Source organism: Teleopsis dalmanni, chromosome 2 (genome assembly GCF_002237135.1).
Source record: "Teleopsis dalmanni isolate 2A chromosome 2, ASM223713v2, whole genome shotgun sequence".
NCBI lineage: Eukaryota > Metazoa > Arthropoda > Insecta > Diptera > Diopsidae > Teleopsis > Teleopsis dalmanni.
The window spans coordinates 190785723-190808800 of NC_051847.1; the positions used below are offsets into that span (position 1 = coordinate 190785723).

Here is a 23078-nt window from a genome sequence, read left to right on the forward strand (position 1 = left end):
TCAATAAACTGTATAGGCATTATATTCAAAATCGTTTGATCATAAAATAATAAATATTTATATATATAAGAAGAAGAATCAATAGCCAAATTACAAACAGCTACAAATTCGTTAGACAATTGGACAAAAAGATGGCGTATCAAACTGAATTCTGCTAAATCTGTTCATGTGGATTTTACAAATAAAAAAATACAGTATCTTCCTATTTCGATTCAAGGTACTCAAATACCATATGCCAATACTGCAAAATATCTTGGTATAACGTTGGACGCAAAACTTCGGTGGAAAGAACACATAAAAAAGAAACGGGACGAGCTTGACATGAAGTTGCGAAAAATGGAATGGCTGATTGGCCGCAAATCCACAGTATCTATGCAAAACAAGATTCTGCTATATAATCAAATTTTAAAACCTGTATGGTCGTATATATAATATATATATATATAGTTATATATATATATATATATATATATATATATAAAAGGTTAAGGTTGATTATAATTAATTAATAAAAAAATGTAATAATTTTGCCTTGACCTTTGTTTAGTTATAAATATACAGACATATTTTTATTTCTTAGAAGTTTTTTGTTTAACGTCTATTATATAATATTATTTAGTATAAAACATAATGTATATACCTTATTTAAAATCTTTTTAAAAAATGTTATACTCTGTAGCTAAGTTTTCTTTGTAAAGAAATTCTTGATATTCAAATCTCAAGGTAGTACTGTTTTAAGTTTAAGAGCAACAGTTCCAAAATAAAAAGAAGCTGAAATGACCATGACTTGTTGTTGTTGGGCAGCATTCATTAATGGTTCTTTTTCGCAGTAGATGGCAAACTGCAGTAACAGATTAAACAAAAATAAAACCAAATAGCTGCAGGATATTGCAAGTTTCATTACAATTACACAAGGCTGTCAACTAAGAAATATTAAGCATTAAATTTTAATTGCTACAGAAACAATTTCTATTGTATTTTCTTCCTTTGGCACTTAGTATTGAAAATTTTTTTGGTACTGAAATTAATAGCTTAAAGAATGGAATAAGAAGTAATTAAATTTAATTAAGCTAAAATTTCATTTGAGAAGAATAGTTTCTTATAATGGGCAACTTTAACTTTAATAGTGAACTTTTGATATGATATTAAAGCAAATATATTTTTAAGAAGAATAATGTAAAATAAATACTGGTGTTTTGAACCGTAAAGGAATTTTAAAAAAGTAATGCCATCGCAGATTTACAAAATTTGCTAGAAAATGCAAGGCACGAGGAATAAAGACTGGTTTGTTAGGATATTAAGGCAAGAAAACACATTACATGGTAGTAAGTAAAAGACATATGATATTAGTAATACAAAATTGTTGGTTAAATATTCGGACTTAAAAAAGATCGACAAATATACCATACTTATCTAGAATTTCAGCTCAATAAACAATAAAATCATTTAAAGAAGTACACTTTTAAAATGAGGAGGAAAGAAAAGCTTTTATAAAAAAAAATTATTGAAAGTTATTGTTAACACTTAGGATAAGAATTCCAAAAAAAAAAAAAATACTAAGTTATTTTCTCAATTTTATAAAGCAAAAGCGTCGAACCCTTCGTAATACGGCAATAGATACCTGCTAAAAATCAGTTGGACTGAGAAATTCACAAATTCTATAGTAGTTTTACTTATAAGTAAGAAGAAAGAATAGATGGTAAAGCGACGAAAACTAGACTAAACTAGACTTTGGGCTTAATTTAAGCCGTCCAGAAAATCATGGTCTGCATAAATTAATTATAGAGTGCAGAGTTGACAAGTGATATTATTTTAGAAGATAAAAGATATTCTAGTTTAAAAAGTACTCTGGTTTTTTTCAAACACATATTGCTCTTTCGGGGGCCCGTGCATCATGTTACTTAACTTCGAAGCAAAAAAAGCATTTAGAAGAAGAATATCAAAGCAGACCTGTTGGTTTTTTTGTAAGCCGTGTTTTTTTTAAGAAGTAAGCTCAAGTTTTTCTCTAGTTTCGACGCGACAGAAACGAATATTAGCAACATTATATTATTGAATGATATTATAGAGTTTAACTGGTGGAGCTGAGATTTTAATCAGAGAATTGATTTTCACATTTTTACGAAACAAAAACTCATAGTGTCCTCAGTTCTATGGGGTTGGTTGCTTGATATTCCTTTTTGTTTCCTTTTTTTTCAGAAATGACGGTTTTTACATATAATACATCCTGTTTAATTAAAATTTTATAAAAACAATTTTTTTTCAAATAACATAAAACTTTTTTAATTAACATATTAGTATAAAGCATAGATCATATGATCAGCTGAATGTAAGGGAAGAAAAGGGAAAGAAAGCGAAATAACTCGAAATGAAAGGAATATGTTTGCTTTCGTAGAAGACCAATTATCTATTTTGTATTCTTAAAAACATATTCCAATTTATATTATTATGCCAAATAACAAATAAAATGAAAAAAGAAAATGGAACTAATGGAAGTAAAAATAAACCTTTTCTGCATATGATAGAAATGTAACAACTTACAGAAAATTTGCAACAGATTCTTCAAATATAACAATATTCTTGAGATGAAAATGTCAAATATGTTTGCAATATTATGCATCATCATTGAGCTTAGTTATTACCGTCACAATTTTCGTCAAACTTTAAGATTTTACAACAAACTGAAGTCAATCTGAGATTTTAATAATATCAATTTTGAAGAAAATGTTTTTATATTGCAAATTTAAAGAAAAAATTTTAACAAAAACTTCAAAAATAGTTAAGACTTTTATGTAATTTGTTGGAAATTCATTTTATAAACTAATTAAAATACTTACGTTTTCCTTTCTTATAAATAACTGTTGCTTTCAGATTTATGCAGTTCCTATAGAGTATAAGTATATAAATGTATTATGTATATACCTATATTATACACATATAAGTATTGGAAGTAAATATTCGAAAATTTTTGAAAAAAATACTAACAAAACTTGTAATAGAAGAACTGATAAAGTAAATACTATCTGACAGACAAACGTAATATGCAAAAGTATTATACGCAAAGAATAATTTTTAATTGAAACATAACGATTAACATATATGTAAAATATGTACACACATTGAATACGAGTATTGAGTTAAAGTTTGGATTAAATATGACTATGAATAAAAGCTGCATGTCTTTACTAGTTAGTTAGAACTAAGTTAGTTGGGCATCACATTGCTCCTAAGTTAGTTTTTTTTTGTGTTTTTGCGGAGAGGAGGTTTAAAAAATGCCTAACGCATAGTCTCTATGTCGCCACAATAGTGGTATGCCCGGATTAAACAGAATCTCCCTCATGTACCAGACCGTTTCTGTCCTGGAACTTTATCGGGAATACTTCAGAATTGGGTACCTATGTTGGTTTTCTATTTAAAAAATTTTGTTTTTCTTCGTTAGTCTGCGTTCAAGCATCGCTTAGGTTTACTTGCTTTTATCTTTTGTAAAATTGGCCATTTTCTAGATCATATTTTTTCTGTTTGAATATAAACGTAATAAATCGGTCTATGGCGGTCCAGTTTTCTTCAGATAGCATAATTTTTGTTGTAATATTTTTGACGTTTATTTCACCGACTATTGTTTCAAGTGATATTCTTACGGTATTCCATTTGTTGCATTTGAAGATGGTGTGCTCAGCGTTGTCTTCGTCTGCATTTCCGTATATATATTTCGGATTATTTGCTTTGCCAATGCGGAAAAAGTATTTTTGAAAATATCCATGATCTGTAAGGAATTGAGTTAATTAATAGTTTACTTCGCCAGTTTTCCTGTCTGTTCGCGACATTATAGACTAACATAGGGACATTGTAAAGTGTCAATAATGAAATACATGGAGTTTTATTTCGTTGATTTGGGCTGAGATTTTCATGCAAGCTTGTAAATAATCCATAAAGATTTTTTTTTTTATATATTTTATTATTTAAAATTATTTTTTGAAAAAATGTGTTATAAACATAAAGTTTTGGATCTGAGACATATCTGAAAAATAAAATTGAAATAAAATATTCTTTGTTTGAGTGCTATAATAAATTAAAATATTTTAATTTTAATTATGAGAAAATGTTGGTTGTCTCTCAACATGTTTCTATCAAAATTTCAATACATTATATTTTTCTAATCATAATAATATTCATTATTTTAATCAAAATAATTTTAACTTTACAACTATGTAAGTATTATTCTAATGTATGAAAACAATACTACTTGTAGAATATATGATTTCTTATCATATTGTCTACTTCAATGCTCATAGTATAATTTTATTGAGTTAAATAGTTATAGTTAAATAGTTGTACCATAGCAAAAAATTGTAGAATTTCTAGATAAAACTTATAGGTATATAAGTTATAAAGAATGGTTGAATACTATGCTCTTTGTTATTATATATTCTAAAACTGTAGGTATCTTAATATTTTTTTATAAAAATTTCAATTGAACTTGTACTGGTAATAACTTAAAGATACATAAAAGTCGTAAAATCTCAGAAAATAAATGAGAAAATTACATTTCCAATATTAAATAAAGAAGTTAGCTGGCAAAGGAATTTAATCACCTGCCAACTGAATCCATTATAAAAATTAATTAAGATCCTGCATATTATTATCTGTACTATATATTAAAACTAACTATCCTGTAATATTGTTTGTATGTTTTAGTGTTGTGTGTGTTAGGATAATGAATATGAGTGTAGTGAGAAAACATTTACTCATAGAGGATTTTTGCACTTTTGCCAGTTTATACATGTTTTCCTTGTAATCAGAGAAGGAGAATGTACTACAAGTATAATGTTCAAAAAATTTAAGTAATTACTTTTTCAGAAGTAAAGTTTATTTCTGCACACAGTGACATGTATTAAACCGTTCTTATATTCAAAATGGTATTTAAGCCAAAAAATAATTAGTAAATGACATTTCATTTAAAGATTAAATAGCACTTACTGTTTCAAAGATGTGACTTCAATACATATAAAATTATTTTTAGTTAAAAGAAAGAAAATTACTAAAAAAAATTAATTGTTAATTAATTGTTAAGAAAATCTTTTCTTAATATACACTGAAGATGGTCTACGAAGTAGGCCGAAATATTTGTAATTAAAACAATTTTTGTGTAAAAATTAAATAAATTAAACATTTAACATAGTTTAAAAAGTGTAATTTTTTATATATTTTAAAAAACATTTTTATAAACTTATGTGTTGAATAAACAACCTAATCCCGGTAAAAATATAAAAACTAATTAAATATCGGTCGTAATACCAATTTACTAAAAATTATTTTTTTTTAAAAAAGATTTCTAAGATTTATAATATTTGAATTTTTTAAATTTAAACACATTTTCAAAGATTCTTACTATCTTTTATAATCACAATCATACTTTCATGTGTAATAATGCGTTGCATAAATGCTTTGTAGACAGAAAATTGAAGAATATTCAATTTTTTATATTTATAGATAATAAAAAATCACAACTCATTCAAACAGCTGGTGTGAACCAACTTATCATCAAACGACGATAAAAATTGACATATAAATGGTTATCAGTACGACAATTTGACCAAAATATTTTTGTTCAGAGATATCTCCAATGTAGGTTATTCCATTAACAACTTTTTATTACTCTATGAAGAGGTTGTAAGCAGTTGATTTGCTTTATCTGTATAAACAACTGTTTAAAAAAGAAAAATTTTTTTTGAATAGTATTTATATTATTATTTATTTAAATAAAATTTTTGCTTCAAAAAAATTGCAGCTAAATAATTATAATAATAATTTAATTATTCATGATTATAAAATAAATTCAAAGCATAGTGCATTAATATTAAATAAGAATAAACAAAATCGTGTTAGTGACAGAGAGAGAGAAAAAGGTGTAGATATTATACTGATTTATAACTTATTAGAATGAATAGCTAAGATATTAAGAATTTCATGACTATAGAGTTCTTTTCAGCAAATTTGTTTCAACATTTGTTGTGTTAGCCTTGATGTTATTGATATGATTCTAGATGCCTACTATGACACTAGTTACCACAGATGACATCAAACAAAAAAAAGATAAATCGTGCCATTAACTGTTTCCCTTTATAGATTATACCCTATCTCTGTTACTCCTGTCAGTCGATTTGAGTCTACCCTTCCTAAAACTGTGTAGGGAATCGTGATATAAATAGGTCCTTGAGTTACATCACAATTTATAGGTAGTTTATTTTTTGATTATTATTAAAATGCACACATCATCCCATTTGATTAATGCTAATCTCTTTGATGAAGAAAATATATTTTATACTTGTGCCATTTGGTTTAAAACATCCTATATATAAGAAAAGTGATAGTGCAGAAAAGTATAAGTGCAGTGACGTTGTAATTAAGACCAATTATCAGTTAACTAAATAGTAGTTACTATTACTAATAACATAGATAAGAGTACTCAAGATTAGCCAATTGCATCTAGAACTCTAAAATCGATTCAGTTTAATAAAAATATGAAATGTTTATGAGATATAAAATATCGCAAAATATTTTATAAAATACCTATATAATAGCAATATAATAATGAGTAAGTTGCTATATATAATATTTATGCAGTAAAGGCGATTTTCTTATAAATTTTTGTTGGTATTTACATAACGTATTTATTCTTTATAAAATACAATATTTCATATTTTATAAAGTATTGTCTATAAAGTATACATGTTTAAAATAAATAATAATTTACATATATTATTTATATAACTTATTCCGCGTACATATAGTATAGTTAACTAAACTCAGCGATGTGGCTGAGTGTAGTATATGCAAACAGTAAGACTTTAGCTTTGATTTTTTCAGAGACAGACATACACGCTATTAAATCGATTTATATTATTGCAGTGATCAGGAATATATGCTATGTAGTATTATTAAGTTAGTTTTCGTCACTTTTGTTCCTACTTTACAAGGAAATTAAAGTGTAAGTAAATACATTAATATTTCTTTAATATTGTTTAATATGTCAGAATATGTTTATTATATATAAAAGAAATTTAAATATATTAAGTGCTACTATATTGCATATATAAATCTGTATACATATTATTAATATATTGTAGGTAGCATTTGTTACCTACAATGCTAACTTAGGCCTTGCGAAGCATAGGTATTGCATTAATAATATAAACTAGTTACATTGTGTTTAATACTAGCTTTGTCTAATACTTAATGTAGAAATTAGTTAAAAGATTTCTACATTGTGTGTTGTCTATATTCTAAAAACTAAATTGAAGTGTCAAATGGGACATCAAGTAGGACACCACTACTATTTGATAGTAGTTAGAATTAGTAAATGTTATAACGAAGTGCTTTGTTCATCTGAAAGTTAACTTTTTTAATTAGTCACATTGTGTCTAATACTAGCTTTGTCTAATACTTAATATAGAAATTATTTAAAAGAACTTTATATTGTGTGTTGTCTATAACCTAAAAACTAAATTGAAGTGCCAAATGGGACATCAAGTAGGACACCACTACCATGTGATAGTAGTTAGAATTAGTAACTGTTACAACGAAGTGCTTTGTTCATCTGAAAGTTAACTTTTTTAATTAGTCACATTCTGTCTAATACTAGCTTTGTCGAATACTTAATATAGAAATTAGTTAAAAGATTTTTCGTATTATTATTTTTGGTTTTCTTTATCAGTACTTCTTGTCTTTTATTCAAGTACTTTTATTGCTTAGACGAATTGATCTCCATAAGTGCCCATTACTTACTTACCAGGGTCACAATAATTTCAGGAGGTTTCGCAAGCATTTGTGTATAAGAATATTGATACTGCTGTTTATGTGAAATTCTATAATTGATTTTAAGCATATGTTGTATACAGAAACTTTTGTAATTTGTTATAGATATAAACCAAAGCTTTGTTGGAATAATTCTTAAGATATACAGGTAGCAGAATTCATAGCAATTTCAGATTGAATTTTTAATCACTTTAAACGTTACTGAAGTTTTAGTTAGTTATTTATTTAATTTTCAATTTAAAAGTTGAATTAAATCCTTAAAAGATTGTAAATAATTAAATATTTAATATAAAAGTAAACCGTGTACATGTATACTACTTTGTGTAGAAAATTTATTATAAACTTTTAGTTAATTTTAATCAGAAATTTATTAAAATTCAATAAGATTCTGTTAAAATTAAATAAAATAATGTAGCACGAAAAAGTGATCCAAATAAATTTTTTTTTTTTGTTTATAATATCGTTACAAAATCTTGTTCAAATATATGCAAATGTAAATGCATGTGTACATGAATACAAAAATCACTCATACGATACGTTGTACAAACAATTCATGTTGGCTTTTTCAATTTGTTGTGTGCTTAATATTATAAATAAACAGGTGCTTTAAATGAGCACACTGATTAACATACATGAATATTTAAAATATGCAAAAGCACAACTTCACACCTTCGCATTGGATCTGATGGCTCATAATTTAAATATTTGTGCATATTAAGGATAAATATGCATAGCATTTCACCTCAAGGGGATTGTTTGATTCCATAATGCTGACATAATTGACGAAATTTGTGCATTCAGGTTAAGTGTAATTACAGTAAAATGTGCAGCTTGAGTAAGTCCAGATTGTTTTCTCAATTGCATATGTGACATATCATACGTTATAAATGAAATCTTCTGGGAGCAATAATCTTCGTGCATGTGAAGATAATCAGCAATAAAAATGCATATTCCATATTTGCAATGCAATGTGGCAGTATGACACGTGCAATGTTGCAAGTTGTTATTGCCTTCATTTGGATTTTAATTGCTGCTACCGGTGTGTTCACATGTTTACAGATTTGACAATATAAAAGCAATATACCATAAATTAAAATTAATGTGCAGTTATTCTTAGCAGTGATTTAATGCATTTGTAAAGGCATTTATGTATAAAGGCGTAGTTTTCGCAAATAGGAGTCTGATGATTTAATATGTAAATTTTTTGTATTTTTGTAAAGAAGGTTCGATATTTTACTATATATTATTATAGTAAATGAATTTTAATTTAAAAGTGGCTGTAAATAATAGAAAATAATTTGAGAAACATTGGAGAAAATAATTTTTATATAATTAATGTAGTCAGTTCCACAAAGAAATTAGATGGAGCATGAGCCAAAAATTTTAGACCAAATTTTTAATTGTTAAAATTATAATTTAAATCGTTATTATGAAAAGAAGTTACTTAGGTTCCATAAGTTAACTTATGGGAATAAAAAAATTTGATAAAATTTTATTTTATTTAATTGATAATTAAATTTTATTATTTCAGAAAAAAGTTAACTAAATAAATATGACGAAATAGAAATAGAATAATGCCTTCTTATTAAAAGAATATAGAGGCTATGAAAAAACAATCACTGGCGAGTAGAAAAACTATAATGTTTATAAATATAAGTAAAATAATAAAATCCATGAACAACGTAATGAACATTCATTAAAATTAGGAGAGATTGATATTAAACAGACTTAAAAATAAAAAAAGTATAGTGATAGAAATAGATATATATGGTAGAACACATGAAAGAAAACAATGACAATAACAGAGGACATGGTCTGCGTTGTCTATATTCTAAAAACTATGTATTAAATGTGACATCCACAATAACTATGCAGTAGCTCTTAGAATAAATAACTATTATGATCGAAGTGCTTTGTTCATCTGGAAATTAACCTCCCTAATAGTACACTATATTATACCATATACATTTTTTAATTAATTTTATAGTATTATTATTATTAAAATTTAATGACGTGACGTACCAATTTCACCATTGATTACACATAGCCCTTTAAAGCTTTGTGAACAAAGTCCAGAACTAAATCTTGAGAAAACCTCTTAAATTGTTCTGGTGATAGAAATTCCATATGAAATAAATTTCTACTGTGTGTTGTTAAAGTTGGAAAGCCGCAAAAATCATCTTCGAGACATAATCAGCATTCCGAATTAGCAGATAATCATAGTTCATGAAGGTGATATTTCAGACCATAATGTCCTATAATGAAACTTGTTGTCAATCTTAAATTACCTTTATGAATATTTTTGTAGGATTACGATTTGATCAGTGTTTTGCTTTGTCTAAGTCATGGGAAGTCTTTCCAGCACATCAGCAGCACATGATTCTCTCTCTTCTTGATTATTTGTTTTGTGCTGGCCCAGTTGAAATCACAAAAGGATTGAGCCCATTTAAAAGCAGTTACTGATGCAGCTCTGGTTAGCTCATTAGCTTGTTTACTTCTTAAAACTCCTCTGTGGTTCGGAACCCAGTAACCTAGAGCCCAAAGTAACCTTATTCCCATAAGGTTACCCAGAGTAATCTTATTCCGAGTGGCAAGTAATTGTAGAAGTTCGTAACACTCAATTTTATAGTAAAATTAATTCGTAATGTCGCATTGGTGTTATTTGTGATATCAAAAATCTTGAATATTTTTTTTACAGAAATCCACAGTATTATCTCGTCTTCGTTAACATCTTGATAGTTTGTTTAAAATAAAAATATATTTAAATGAATAAGAGTTTTAATTAATATGAAAAATTGACCATGTTAAATATTCAAATCTTTACGAAAAATAAAGCTTATATTTTGATATATAAACTTAAAGTATTAAGAAATGATATATATCCACACTATAATATCTTACCTAAATCAAAATAAAATATTTTGAAATCGAATTCAAAAGTAAAAAGAAACTTATTTATGTGTGGGTTAATAATATACACAATAAAAATCATTAATAATTTTATTTAAAATTATTTTAAATAATTTAGTTTTTATAATAATAAATATAATTGAGAAAATAATACACAAATTTTATGAAACGAAAATAAAAGCAATTTTCATTTCTCTATTAAGGACTGTCACAAACTTTTAATCCTTCACCCAAGCAAGCAGCATAACCCATCATATGTGGTATTGCATTTTGTTCATAAACTCCAGTGAATAAATGCGACCAAGGCCCTGAAGCATAAACAGCCACATCATCACCACCATGTGTTTCAGAGTCAAGTGGTAACGTTGATGGAAAAGAATCATGTGCATCGCCTGTTAACACTTGTAAAGGATCGCGGCGTTCATGTTTTTCCACGTCATAAAATGTATCATAGCTTGGACCATTTGCATAGCTAAGTACTAAAAATGGTTTTTGGTCGTCAGGCGTGGCAACTGTACGACTGAAAATGTCGCTTCCGCGATACTAGAAACAAAAACAAATCTATTTATATATATTCATGTAATTATATACAATTGGAAATATGTTAAAAATATGTTAAGGATAACAAAAAATAGTTGTTATTCTATTTTTTCTTTTAGTATTTTAGATAGCTTAATTTTTGAAAGTTTAGCATCAAGTGACATTATTCATTTTTAAAATAGAATTTCTTTTAACAGCAATATTATTATAGTTTAGCTTATGTATGCATGACGTCCTAAACAGAACTTTTTTGCAGTCTTTTTCATAGTAAAATATTTAATTCGTTTATATGTTACGAGTATCAAAGGGGATTTGTAACTTACCGGATAACCAGCATAACTGAAGGCGTGCGAATGATCTGCAGTCACAACAATTAATGTATCATCTTCACTTGTCATTTCGCGTGCCGCATCAATTGCTTTGGAAAACTCAACAGCCTCATCCAGTGCAATGCGTGCCATATTATCATGATGCGCCAAATCGATACGTCCACCTTCAATGAATATAAAGTAACCTTCATCATTTTTGCTCAGGTACTCAATTGCTTTCCGTGTCATTTCTTCTAAAGTTGGTTGTGTTGTAGTTTCGTTAGTTTCCAAATGATACAATAAATGACTGTCCTGATAGAGCCCAAAAACGCGTTCCGCCTCATCGAGATTTGCATTCATCAGCTGCTCATGCGTTTCAACGTACAAGTTTTTAGCATTTTGCTGCTTGTAATCGTTAATCAGATTGCGTCCATCACTACGTTCCCCTTTTTCATAGAGGCTACTATCAATGAAGTGTTTTTTACCACCGCCCATAACAAACTTTAGTTTACTACCCACTTCACCGTGTATAAGCTGATATGCAATATCCTGTGCAGTGGAATCTGAACCACAGTCTTCTTTCAATTCACTGTCATTTTCCCAGTCACGTTCAGCAGTATGTGCATAAACGCCTGCCGGCGAGGCATGTGTGATTCTGGTTGTTGTGACAACACCAGCTGATTTACCAACATCCATAGCCCACTTAGCAATAGAGTAAACATAATTATCTTGGTCTTGCATAGCTAAACAATCGTCTCGTTGTACATGACCGTTTACGCCAATAGTACCTTCATTGGCCTTGATGCCACATAGGTAAGCTGTTGCAGTACAGGCAGAGTCCGAAACAATTTTATCTATGGCATAGGTTTTTGACAGTCCAGTGTAGGGAAATTTTTCAAATGCCAAACTTTTTTCTTCGCCACCAAGTAAATTACGTGTGGCTGCAATAGTGGTCAAGCCCATACCATCACCCAAAAATAAAATGACGTTCTTGGCACGTTTTGTATTTAACTGTGCTGTTAGTTTTTCCTTGATGAATTCTTTGCCTTGATTAAGCCAATAATCATTTGATTTCTCAGTTTCATAAGCGCGAGAGTTTACTACATCTTTCGGTGGTTCGTTTGGTAAGTCAGGATGCATAAATCTTTCACGGCAATCCTCATCATTTCGATCACATTTTGGCAAAGCCTGTGATGTTATTGTGAGAAGTGTAAGTATGAAAAGTGTGAGTAGTTTTCCGTGGTAACCGCCCGACATTTTAATGCAAACTGCGTGGTACTTAGCATGTGCGGATCAGTGCAAAAGGCTTCTGAATGTTAAATGCGAATTCGCTACTTACACAATAAAAACGATTGGAGCGATAAGATTATTAATGTCCAATATAAGTATGTTTTATGGGGTATATTTCGATTCATAAATAACTCCTAAATTATATTAAGACGGCTTATCTTGAATATTTTACGCGTGTTTTTTCTTTAACTATCACGCTTTTTCATTTATGATTTTTTTTTTTCATAATCTTCATTGACGACTTGCTAAAGGTTAGTTGTAATAAATTTAAAAATATCTCACCATACCAAAAAAAAAACAGATAAAAGTGAAAGAATACTTGTTTATACACAATTCTTAAACATTTGATAACATGTTTATGACAAATACTAGTGATACATTTTATTATTAAAACTAAGTCCACACTTGGTTAACGTAAGCTGATTAGTTAATTAAATTGACAGGAAATAATGTCTAATGCCTGATAAATTTATGACTTTACCATGTCTTTGATTTTTAAAACAGAACGTAGTTTATGGAGTTTATTACACGCCATATAAGACCTTTGGGTGATGTTCACCATGTGGGCTGCTATGTGTTTGGTTCCTGTTCATAGTTATAGATAAATAGAATATATTTTCAATAATTTACCTATTAAGCTTGTTTAGAAGTTATTCAGATTTTTTTTTTTAATTTCCAGTAATTGTATTTGATAAGAAAATATTTAAGTACTTTCCACAAATTAAGTATACACATCAATTTCAATTAAATGGGATTATAATCTATAGTATTTAGAATATAATAGAAAAGTTTTTATTCTAATCTAAATTATTATTTTGTCACGTATTACAGATTTTTATGATAATGTAGAATACAACTTGAGATAATTATTTTAAATCAAAAATACTTAAAAATAAGTACATTTTAATACGATTTAAATAATGTCATTGTAGATCGATAAGAAAATAATTACTTAGTATGAAAAAGAGTATGTATTACAATGGAAATTCCATTAAATCGTGATTTGAGGAATTATAAAATAAATCAATGATTTTCAGACTTGTCAAATACTATACTGAAGTATTATTATGTATTAACGATAAGATAACTGCTTAGGTAATTTCTAAGAATTTATTTCATTTCGGGTAATAACTTCATCAATTTTGTTTATCAACTAAGCTCTCATTTATGGTGATAAAGGTCTATAATTTAATATATAATAGCTTTGAAAAAATTCTATAATTTAATATAAAATAACTTTGATTATCATTTCCAACATTATTCTACAGTGATCTCGACTGCATCCCACAGTTGTAATGTTATTAACAAAACATTTCAATTGAATTTAATTCCATGGAATGATCAAATATATATATATATATATAGTGATCACAATAATATATTAATTTAATATAATGACAAAATCTTAATTAATGGATATTAAATAATTAAATTCTTATGTATTTTGCAAGCATTGAATTTATTAACTATTTGATATAGTAGTAGTACAGTATAATATTGGGATGGTAAAATATAGTTGTTAATATTGAGAAGTTAGATTTTGTTTTTTTTTTTTTTGTTTTGATTGAATGACTGCTGTTTCACCACAAGATAGTACCCCAAATTTCTTCCACTTTAAACAGCTCTACACAACTTTCTTATTTTGCCTATTTTTTTCTATTTACTTCTTGCAATCTCTAAAACAGCCTTTAATTCTGTCTTGTACGCTCTACAGTATTTTTTTCTTAAAGCTTTATTTCCAGGATGCATTGGTAGTTCTTAATTGCGAAATTATTGGCATATAACCGAACAACTTAAGTTGATAACATTCGGCTTTATTTTGACGTGAGCTTTCTGTAGCTGACTTTTGCTATGATTGTTTTTTATTCTAGCATATCCACCTTTCTCTTTATACTCTTAAGTCTTAAGTCCATTTCAACGATTGTTGATTTTTTAAACTCACACTCATTTGCTGCCCGACTTTTGCTTCATAAAGTAAAATTAGTTCGATGATTGTAATTTAGAGTTTTATTTTTCATGTGTGATGAAACTGACTCGTTCACATACTTCATAAAGTCTCTTTTACCACCGGACTTGATTTAGTTGAACCCCCTTGTAGGAGGTATTTAGGTATCTTCTAAATACCTTGATTAGGCAGCACATTTCAAGAAGTCTATTCTAGCATTGATGTGAGGTGGTATCTAGATAATTATTCTGATTTGACCCTTTGTTAGCGGTTTTGTTTTATTTGATTGATTTATGATAATTTGACTCTTTCGTAAGAGGTGTTATTGATTTTAATTTGGTACCTACTATTTACTATATACATATCTTACTATTTTTCATTATTTATTGTCATTTTATTGGGCCTAAATACTGATCATTATTATGGTCAGTAAACACTGATTTACTCTGTGTTGGAGCAGTTAATTTTGACTTTTATGTCAATGAAATTAACTTTTAACTTATGTATAAGCAGAATCAGATTAATAATATAATTATTTATAAATATTTATTTTATATATATATTTATAAATAATTTTTTCTTGTTCGAAAATATATAAAAAATCGTGATATTTTTTTTAATTCACCAAGTTTAATTCTCATAAAGTAATCTTTTGTGTTCAATATGAGAATAAATATATACTTATGAGTATATTACTAATAATTTTTCTTCTCTGAAAATATATAAAGAATAGTAATTGTTTTTGCACAAACTTTATCTGGTGTAATTAAAAACAAAAATAGACTAAATTTGTAATTTGTTAAAATACAAATATGTCCTAATAATAATAAACTAAAGCAAAAATTAATTCACTAAGTTAAATTCTCATAAAACAATCCTCTGTGTCCAAGTTCAATATGTGTATAACTATACTCCTATGAGTTGATCAAATGGTTGATAATATGAGATAATAAATATTTTATTGATTAATTATTTATAATTAAATTTTAGTTTTCCACTAAAATTTGGTATGAGTAAATACACTCTTAAGTATATACGAGGGCGATTTGATAAGTCAGTGACTTTTTGAATTTCCCGCGTAGTTACTCCAAATGCAACAGTGCTGCCGTTAGCTGTAATCTACCAGTGGGCAACTTTTTAATTTTGAGCAGGCTATGTCGTACAGTTGGTGTTTAATAGCCGTTCAAAGCAGACAACGTCGTGAGTTTTTACGAAAATGGAAAAAAGTAAATTTCGTGTGCTGATTAAGCATTACGATCCCAAATCTACGACTTGGAATACGAACTGCTACCCCATCCAGGATATTCTCTAGATTTAGTCCCCTGCGACTATTTTCTGTTTCCAAACCTAAAGAAATGGCTGGGCGGTAAGAGATTTGAGTCGAATGAAGAAGTCATTACCGAAACAAACGCGTATTATGAGAGCTTTGAGAAAACCTTTTATTTGGAGGGAATAAGAAAATTAGAAAAACGCTGAACTAAATGTATCGAGCTAAAAGGTGATTATGTAGCAAAATAAAATGTTTATTTGCCGAAAAAAATTTGTTTTATTCACAAAGTCACTGGCTTATCAAATCGCCCTCGTATATACATAGTTTTTTTTTTTCAACAATATGATATTAACCGCAACATAATTAAAATACAGTTGTAAATATAAAATATATTAAACTAATTAAATTATATTTGTATACTAATAAAAAGGAAATAATTCATATTTATTCCAGTTTTGGTTATTTAATCTATTTAATTATTGTTTGCTCTGTAAAGAATTAGTTGAGGTCATATCAATGAATACCAAATTGCCCAAATTACAAAGAACTTGCTGGCCCATTAATTAAATAAAGCAATGCCAAATATGCATTGATATATTTATTTAAACTAAAACAAAAAAAAAAACTGTATATATTTAAAAGTGATTTTAATTGAATAACAAAAATTGATTTGAAAAAAAATTTGATTTTATTTTAAAATGAAATTTTGCAAGGCAACTCTTCTCTGATTGGAGAACTATCTGTATTTCTAATTGCTGTCATTTCAAACAATGACAACAATAACAACGACAACAACAACAACAATAATAAAAAATTGCCAAAATGTAACTAAAATTTTGCAATTAAAATAAAATTTAATTGAAATTCATTTCACATAAATATTTTGAATGTACATTGAATTTAATTTATGTACGAGTGACTAGAAAATTCAATATTTATTTGTATCTTTTGTTTGTTTCCATTGCAGAAATACGTCAGTGAATTGTCCACTGTACGGGATTGTGCCACGGAATGCGTTGAGAAAGGTGAGTACCATTTTTTGTGTAACTTTTGTGGTTCGTATCCATAAATTATCCACAAAAATTTTAATTTCACATTGAAAAATATTTACGTTTTATTGGAAATTTGAGTTTTTGTAATTTGGTATGAAAATTAATGCAACGAAATGCAGCCTTAGTGCAGTTTTGCTCGCCCGTCGCTCTAATGAATTATGACTTTTAAGAACATTAAATATTCACACAAAAATTTTCTCCTAAAATATTAAAATATTTACTGTGTTCTCAACAATTGGCCATAAATAATCGAATGGAATTTTAATACACAATAATATCGGTAAGGTATTGGATTAATGTGTATTAGTTCAAAAACGATTATTAATTGTTTCAAATTCATTTCATTATTATGAAAATATAAAGCGGATATTATATGTTAATATTTCATTTAAAATATTAATCTTTAATTTAATATTTTGTCATTAAACGTAAGAGATTTATTTTAAGCGCTGTAGTATTCATCTATTTAATTTAAGCCATATGCATTATAATATTATTTATCCACACAAATAAATACGCAAGGATTTATCCATATGTTATATACTTAAATAGAATGTTGTTTATGTAATCGAAAACCATTTAATTAATTTCGATTAAATTTAGATAAGAAGGAAGCTTATAGGCTAACTTCACCTAATACAGATACGTGATGCTAGTGTAGCGAAACAAATGTAAAAATCTTCTTAGTTACAATTAATGAAGATACATTTTTAAAAGTAAATATTTAAAAAAAAATAATATTGTTATAAGCCAAAGTATTAAAAATTAAATTCTACCATCACATTTAACTTAAAATTTTTAAATAATAAGAAATAATTATTTTCTAACTGACATTTTATTAAAAAAAAATATAAATGTTACTCAAAAGGACATACATTGAAAGACCTATAAGTAGGGTAGATAAAAATTTTTGTCAGGCTTCAAGACTTGCTTGGTCTAGTTTTGACAATAAGCGTATCGATTAGTTGCTTCAACTAAAGCGGTATCTAGTACGGAATACGACGGTATTGATGCTAACAGGTCACTATGTTTAAGAAAGAAACGTAATGAGACTTGGTTTAGCGTATATCCCTAAAGACTTTTTCGTAGATGCTTTTCTACAGAGGTACGCCCATCTGTAACTATCCCATCTTAAACAGACTTTATAAGGAAAATAATCAACATTTAGAAATTGGACTAGAGAATTATATTAGCGATTTAGAATTTTAAATATAAAAAAGCAGCACTAATGAAATGCTAGAACAACAAGAAAGCAATAAGTAATTGAAAAAAAATTGACAAACATAGTATATATACTACTATGTTGAGGCTAGTTGAGTGGAGTCAGTGCACCTGAGCACTTTTACTCTCTATTAACTGCGAGGTTTCTACAAAACCCCTCTTTGCGCCTTGACTGGATTTTTGTTTATACATATCATAAGATAGTTGATACTTATTGTCATTTGCATCATTAGTTATCTTCCGATTCAAATTCTTTTAGGAACTGTTAAGAGTTCTAAAATTATATGGGTATAATATATAATACAATCATTTTATAATTTTAAAGTTATACTATTTTCAATTCTTATTCTTAAGAATTATACAAGTATTCTTAAAAAAAGTTTCAGAGAAGTCTTCTATTGGAATTTACTATCGAACAGTTTATTATAATTAATAATAAAAATAAAAAAAATATATTGTATTTGCAATAATAAATTCTTTTATAATCAAAAGCTTAGAGAGGCATGTTTTGTATTATAGAGATAGATGTTGTGTATAGCCAATTATTACTTGTAAAATATTTTTATTTTTATACTTATTTTATTATAATTATATTGTAATCATTTAGTTTATTTATAACTTTTATGATTAAATTTATAACAATTTTTTTTTTTTGTAATTTAACAGAGGTTTGGGAGACCCAAACATTTTGCTGCGATCAAGATGGCTGCAACGGCGCAAATGAACTACAAATATCGAAGTTCATTTTACTATTATGCTTGCCTATTATATACATGGTCTACAGTTCTATCGGAAGTGTGTTTAAGGCTCGTCGTTAAGGTTCAAAACTTAAAAAAAAATTATTTTAATTTTTAATTAATTTTAAATAATTTTAAATAAGTTTTTTTTATTATTAACTGTACACTTTTAGTTATACTTTTATAATATATATATGAATTAATTTACTATCTGCTTAAGTCATTTTTTATATAATAATTTTTATAAGTGGGACCTAAAGCGAGATTATGAATTGTTTCTTCGTATTTCATATCTATATTTATAAACCATATTTTGCATATTTATTTATAACTATATAACTCTTTGTTTCATTCTGCAGTTATAACTACAATAGCAAATTTTTAGTCATTTAAAGATAAAAAAAAAAAATATATTGTATAAATCTTATATTGTATTTAATGCTGAAATTTGTTTAAAATACTTTGCTTTGTAATTTTATCAGTCTTCCCAGAGTAAAATAAAATGAGTATATATATTAATGATAAACATTAATAATTAAAAATCAACTAATGCCGTTTTAAAATAAATATTTAAAAAACTAAAAAAATGAATTATAACAAAAAGATTAGGAAACATTCTAAATTTCACTTAAAAAAATCAATTAGAGAGTAAGTCAAGTATAAAAATTAAAAAGTTATATAGAAATATTTATTAAAAGCAGAGAATTTTTAGTCTACGCTATCTGCTAGTATATACATATACAAAAATATTTATATACTTAAAAAATGAATAAATATTTTAAATATTATTAGAAATGAAAACTTAAAAAATAAAAAAAAGCTTTAAAATTGTTTTAAAGTGAAAGAAATTTTTTTTTTTAATATGAAACTTATAAATTAAAAACTAATAATTTTAATAATATTTTTATTTTATACGCTGTTTTTAAAATTTAAAATTTCGGTTAACTTTTGTCATTGAAGACGTAATATTAAGCAAACGACAATTTCGTGAGGAGTAAAATTTTGGGGTCTTGCGAAATTGTTGCTTCCAAATAATATCGTCAATTACTTGTACAATTTTTAAATCACTCAAATAAATTTAATAAATGAGATTCTAAATAAGCATTAAAGTCATATAGTGACCATTTTCTATTAAGCATAAAATATTTTAAAATTTTTTCTTAAAATAAATAATAACAAAACAAGAATTAAATTTTTTCCATAGTTGGAATGCAACGAATAAATTTGAATTTAGTTCTCTAAAATAAGTAAATGCTTTTCACTAGTTTTCAATAACATTTTAAGATATTTATATATACATATTAAAAAAAGAGTAAATGGTAAAAGTAATACCATAAGTATAAAGAAATACAATATAAATTTCAAAAATAGTAACAGAAATCAGTAAACTGAAGAGAAACATATAAAAATATATAGTATACATATATTAATTTATATGTATATATAGAACATTTTGTTTATATATAAATAACAAATATGTAATTTTAAGGTGGCGAAAAAAAATGAAATAAAAATAAACAAACAACCAAGTTATTTAAAAAACACTAAGAATTAAAATTTACACAAAACCATTTAAAAATATATAAATATTAAAACTGTACAAGAAATTCTAAATTATTGTTAAATTATATTAAAGTAAATATTAGTGTTACTAAATAAAAAAGAAAAAAATAAAAAACTTATACTGCAATTATAAAGAAAAAATATCTACAAAATAATTTAAATTAAAATAAATAAACTTTAGTGATGCAAAGAACAGCAATTAAAAAAAAAATATATATATGAATTATACAAAGTTTTAATTAATTTAAAACTAAAATTTTTTGACTAAAGCACTTTCGTAATATTTATTTAATTTTTAAATAAAAAAAAATATATAAATAAAAAGTATTTCAGATTAAACTTAAGGCTTCATAAACTTACAGAAGAGATTTATTCGTAGTCAGCAAAATATAAAAAAATGATTTTTAATATTGGCAAAAAAAAAAAAATATAAAAACAAAAAACATAGCAATAATTAAATAATACCAGACATATTAGTTCCTTGAAAAGCATATATAAACAAAATAAAAAAAAAGCTACAATAGTTTCAATATTTAAATAATAGTGAAATAATGGTAACAACTTTATGTAAAAAAACTACACAGAACTTAATTTTGTTTGGCTTTTTTGTTGTAAGTGATTTTATTATTCGCGTAACTTTTATTTTTGAACAATGCCATTTAATAACAAAAAAAAAGAATTAAATAATTAACTTTTTGCCTTTATTAAAATTGAATTCTTTTTCATCCTCTGTGCAAAATTTTTTTTATTGATTTTAAAACAATAAAACATTTTGCTGTGCTTTTTATTGTGTGTGAAAGCACTTTTTTTAATATTACTTATTTTTTCATTTGCACATTTAAAACACTTTCAATTTATTTTTTTACTATATTTAATGTGATAAACATTAAAAATCAATTTAATAAATATAATATTTGTATATGTATAAGAGAATTTATGTATTTTACTCGTTCAAATGTTTGGTGTATTTTATGTGTATTGTATTTTTTTATTATTAAAAATTATAATATAAATTTTAAATTTTATTAATGCTATTGTACTATATACATACATACAAATAAATATAATTATGTGATTAACACAAACATTGACACATAATTAAAATGAATTCAAAATAAAATCAGATTCAATTCAATTATAAATTAATTCACTTATTCAGAAAATTAATAATGCAAAATTAATACAGAAATACTACACAAATAATTCAGCAATTTATAAATTAAAAATAATTAATACAATTAAGTGAATTATAAAAAAAATTATAATAAATAATATTTAAAAATGTAATTTTGATTTAAGCAATTAAATTAAATAAAATAAATTAAAACACAAAAAAATATTTTGTCTTTTTTTTGTTTTGCTATGAGCACAAAAAAATATGGTATGAAATATATGTTCTTTAAATTAAATTAATTAAATAAATTTTTAAACTAAAAAATATAATTTTTCTAACATGAAATTTTGTATTTGGAGCTTAAGTATAGTTAATAAAGTTTTTGCCATAAGTCGTATAGTAAAATTAAATAAGCGTTTCTACATGAGGGAGTCAAGAAGGCGATAACTCATTAAATTATTATATTTTTAGTGCAGTTAACTAGCATTTTTTTATATTCTATTTTATTTTCAATTTGCTAATATTGAAGATGATGTTGTCAGAAGTTACAGATGTTACAGAAGTTGGCAGCGATATTACGTCCTTTTTATTTTGCTATATAAGTGCTGTGAACTAGCACCTTGGATATTTTTTTGGTGATATTTTTAATTTATTATTCGTGTTTTTAACTGACAGTAGCAGTTAACAATTCTTCTTACTCAATATTTTCCCATTTTTTTTGGTTTGTTAGCTGTCATTTTGACGCTTGCTTAATTTAATGTAAACACTTGAACTAAGTTGTGCGCTAATCATATGCTGAATAAAATAAAAGTGGTTGCTGGGTAATTGATTTAAAATCAATTTAGTAGGTTAATTTGTACCCAGCATGACATTTACAATAATTGCCTTAATAATTTTAAGAGGTTTCGAAAAAGTAGGTAAGTGATGGTGGGAAGTTTGGCTAATTAAAAGACAATTTATTCTTTTTAATTCAAAATAATTGAACTTAAAAATCTATTTTTTTAATTTTCTAATTTCTCCTTAATAAACAGTATTTTATTCCTTCTTTTATTCAATCAATAACTAATAAATTTCTCGAGATTTGTAAATCATGTGTTTGTTTTTAGAATAGTTCTATTCAAGGAGTAATGGTGTTTCATTTTAAATGTGAGATTCAAATTAAAATTAAACATTAAATTTTATTATAATATAGTTAATAAATAAATACAGGCTATAAATAAAATAAGTAAAAAGCGTATGTCGTGAAGAGAACATAAATCCCTCTAAAAATTGGAAGCGCATGGAATTATTACCAGACTTAAAAAATGTGAAAGTGT

The 23078-nt window shown here is 26.1% G+C and overlaps 2 protein-coding genes across 2 annotated transcripts; one reads left to right on the forward strand and one right to left on the reverse strand.

The window, feature by feature from the left end:
• Window positions 1-10879: 10879 nt before the first annotated feature.
• On the reverse strand, window positions 10880-12878 carry LOC119681013 (membrane-bound alkaline phosphatase-like). The gene is made up of 2 exons (XM_038094068.1): window positions 11586-12878; window positions 10880-11265 (listed from the first exon to the last, which is right to left on the reverse strand). The coding sequence occupies exons 1-2, from the start codon at window positions 12825-12827 to the stop codon at window positions 10921-10923; spliced, it is 1587 nt and encodes a 528-aa protein (XP_037949996.1). The 5' UTR covers window positions 12828-12878; the 3' UTR covers window positions 10880-10920.
• Window positions 12879-15959: 3081 nt separating this feature from the next.
• Window positions 15960-19228, forward strand: LOC119676426. Its single transcript, XM_038087665.1, has 3 exons — window positions 15960-16031; window positions 17043-17100; window positions 19015-19228. Exons 1-3 carry the CDS (start codon window positions 15960-15962, stop codon window positions 19164-19166), a joined length of 282 nt encoding a protein of 93 aa, XP_037943593.1. The 3' UTR covers window positions 19167-19228.
• The last annotated feature ends 3850 nt before the right edge of the window (window positions 19229-23078 follow it).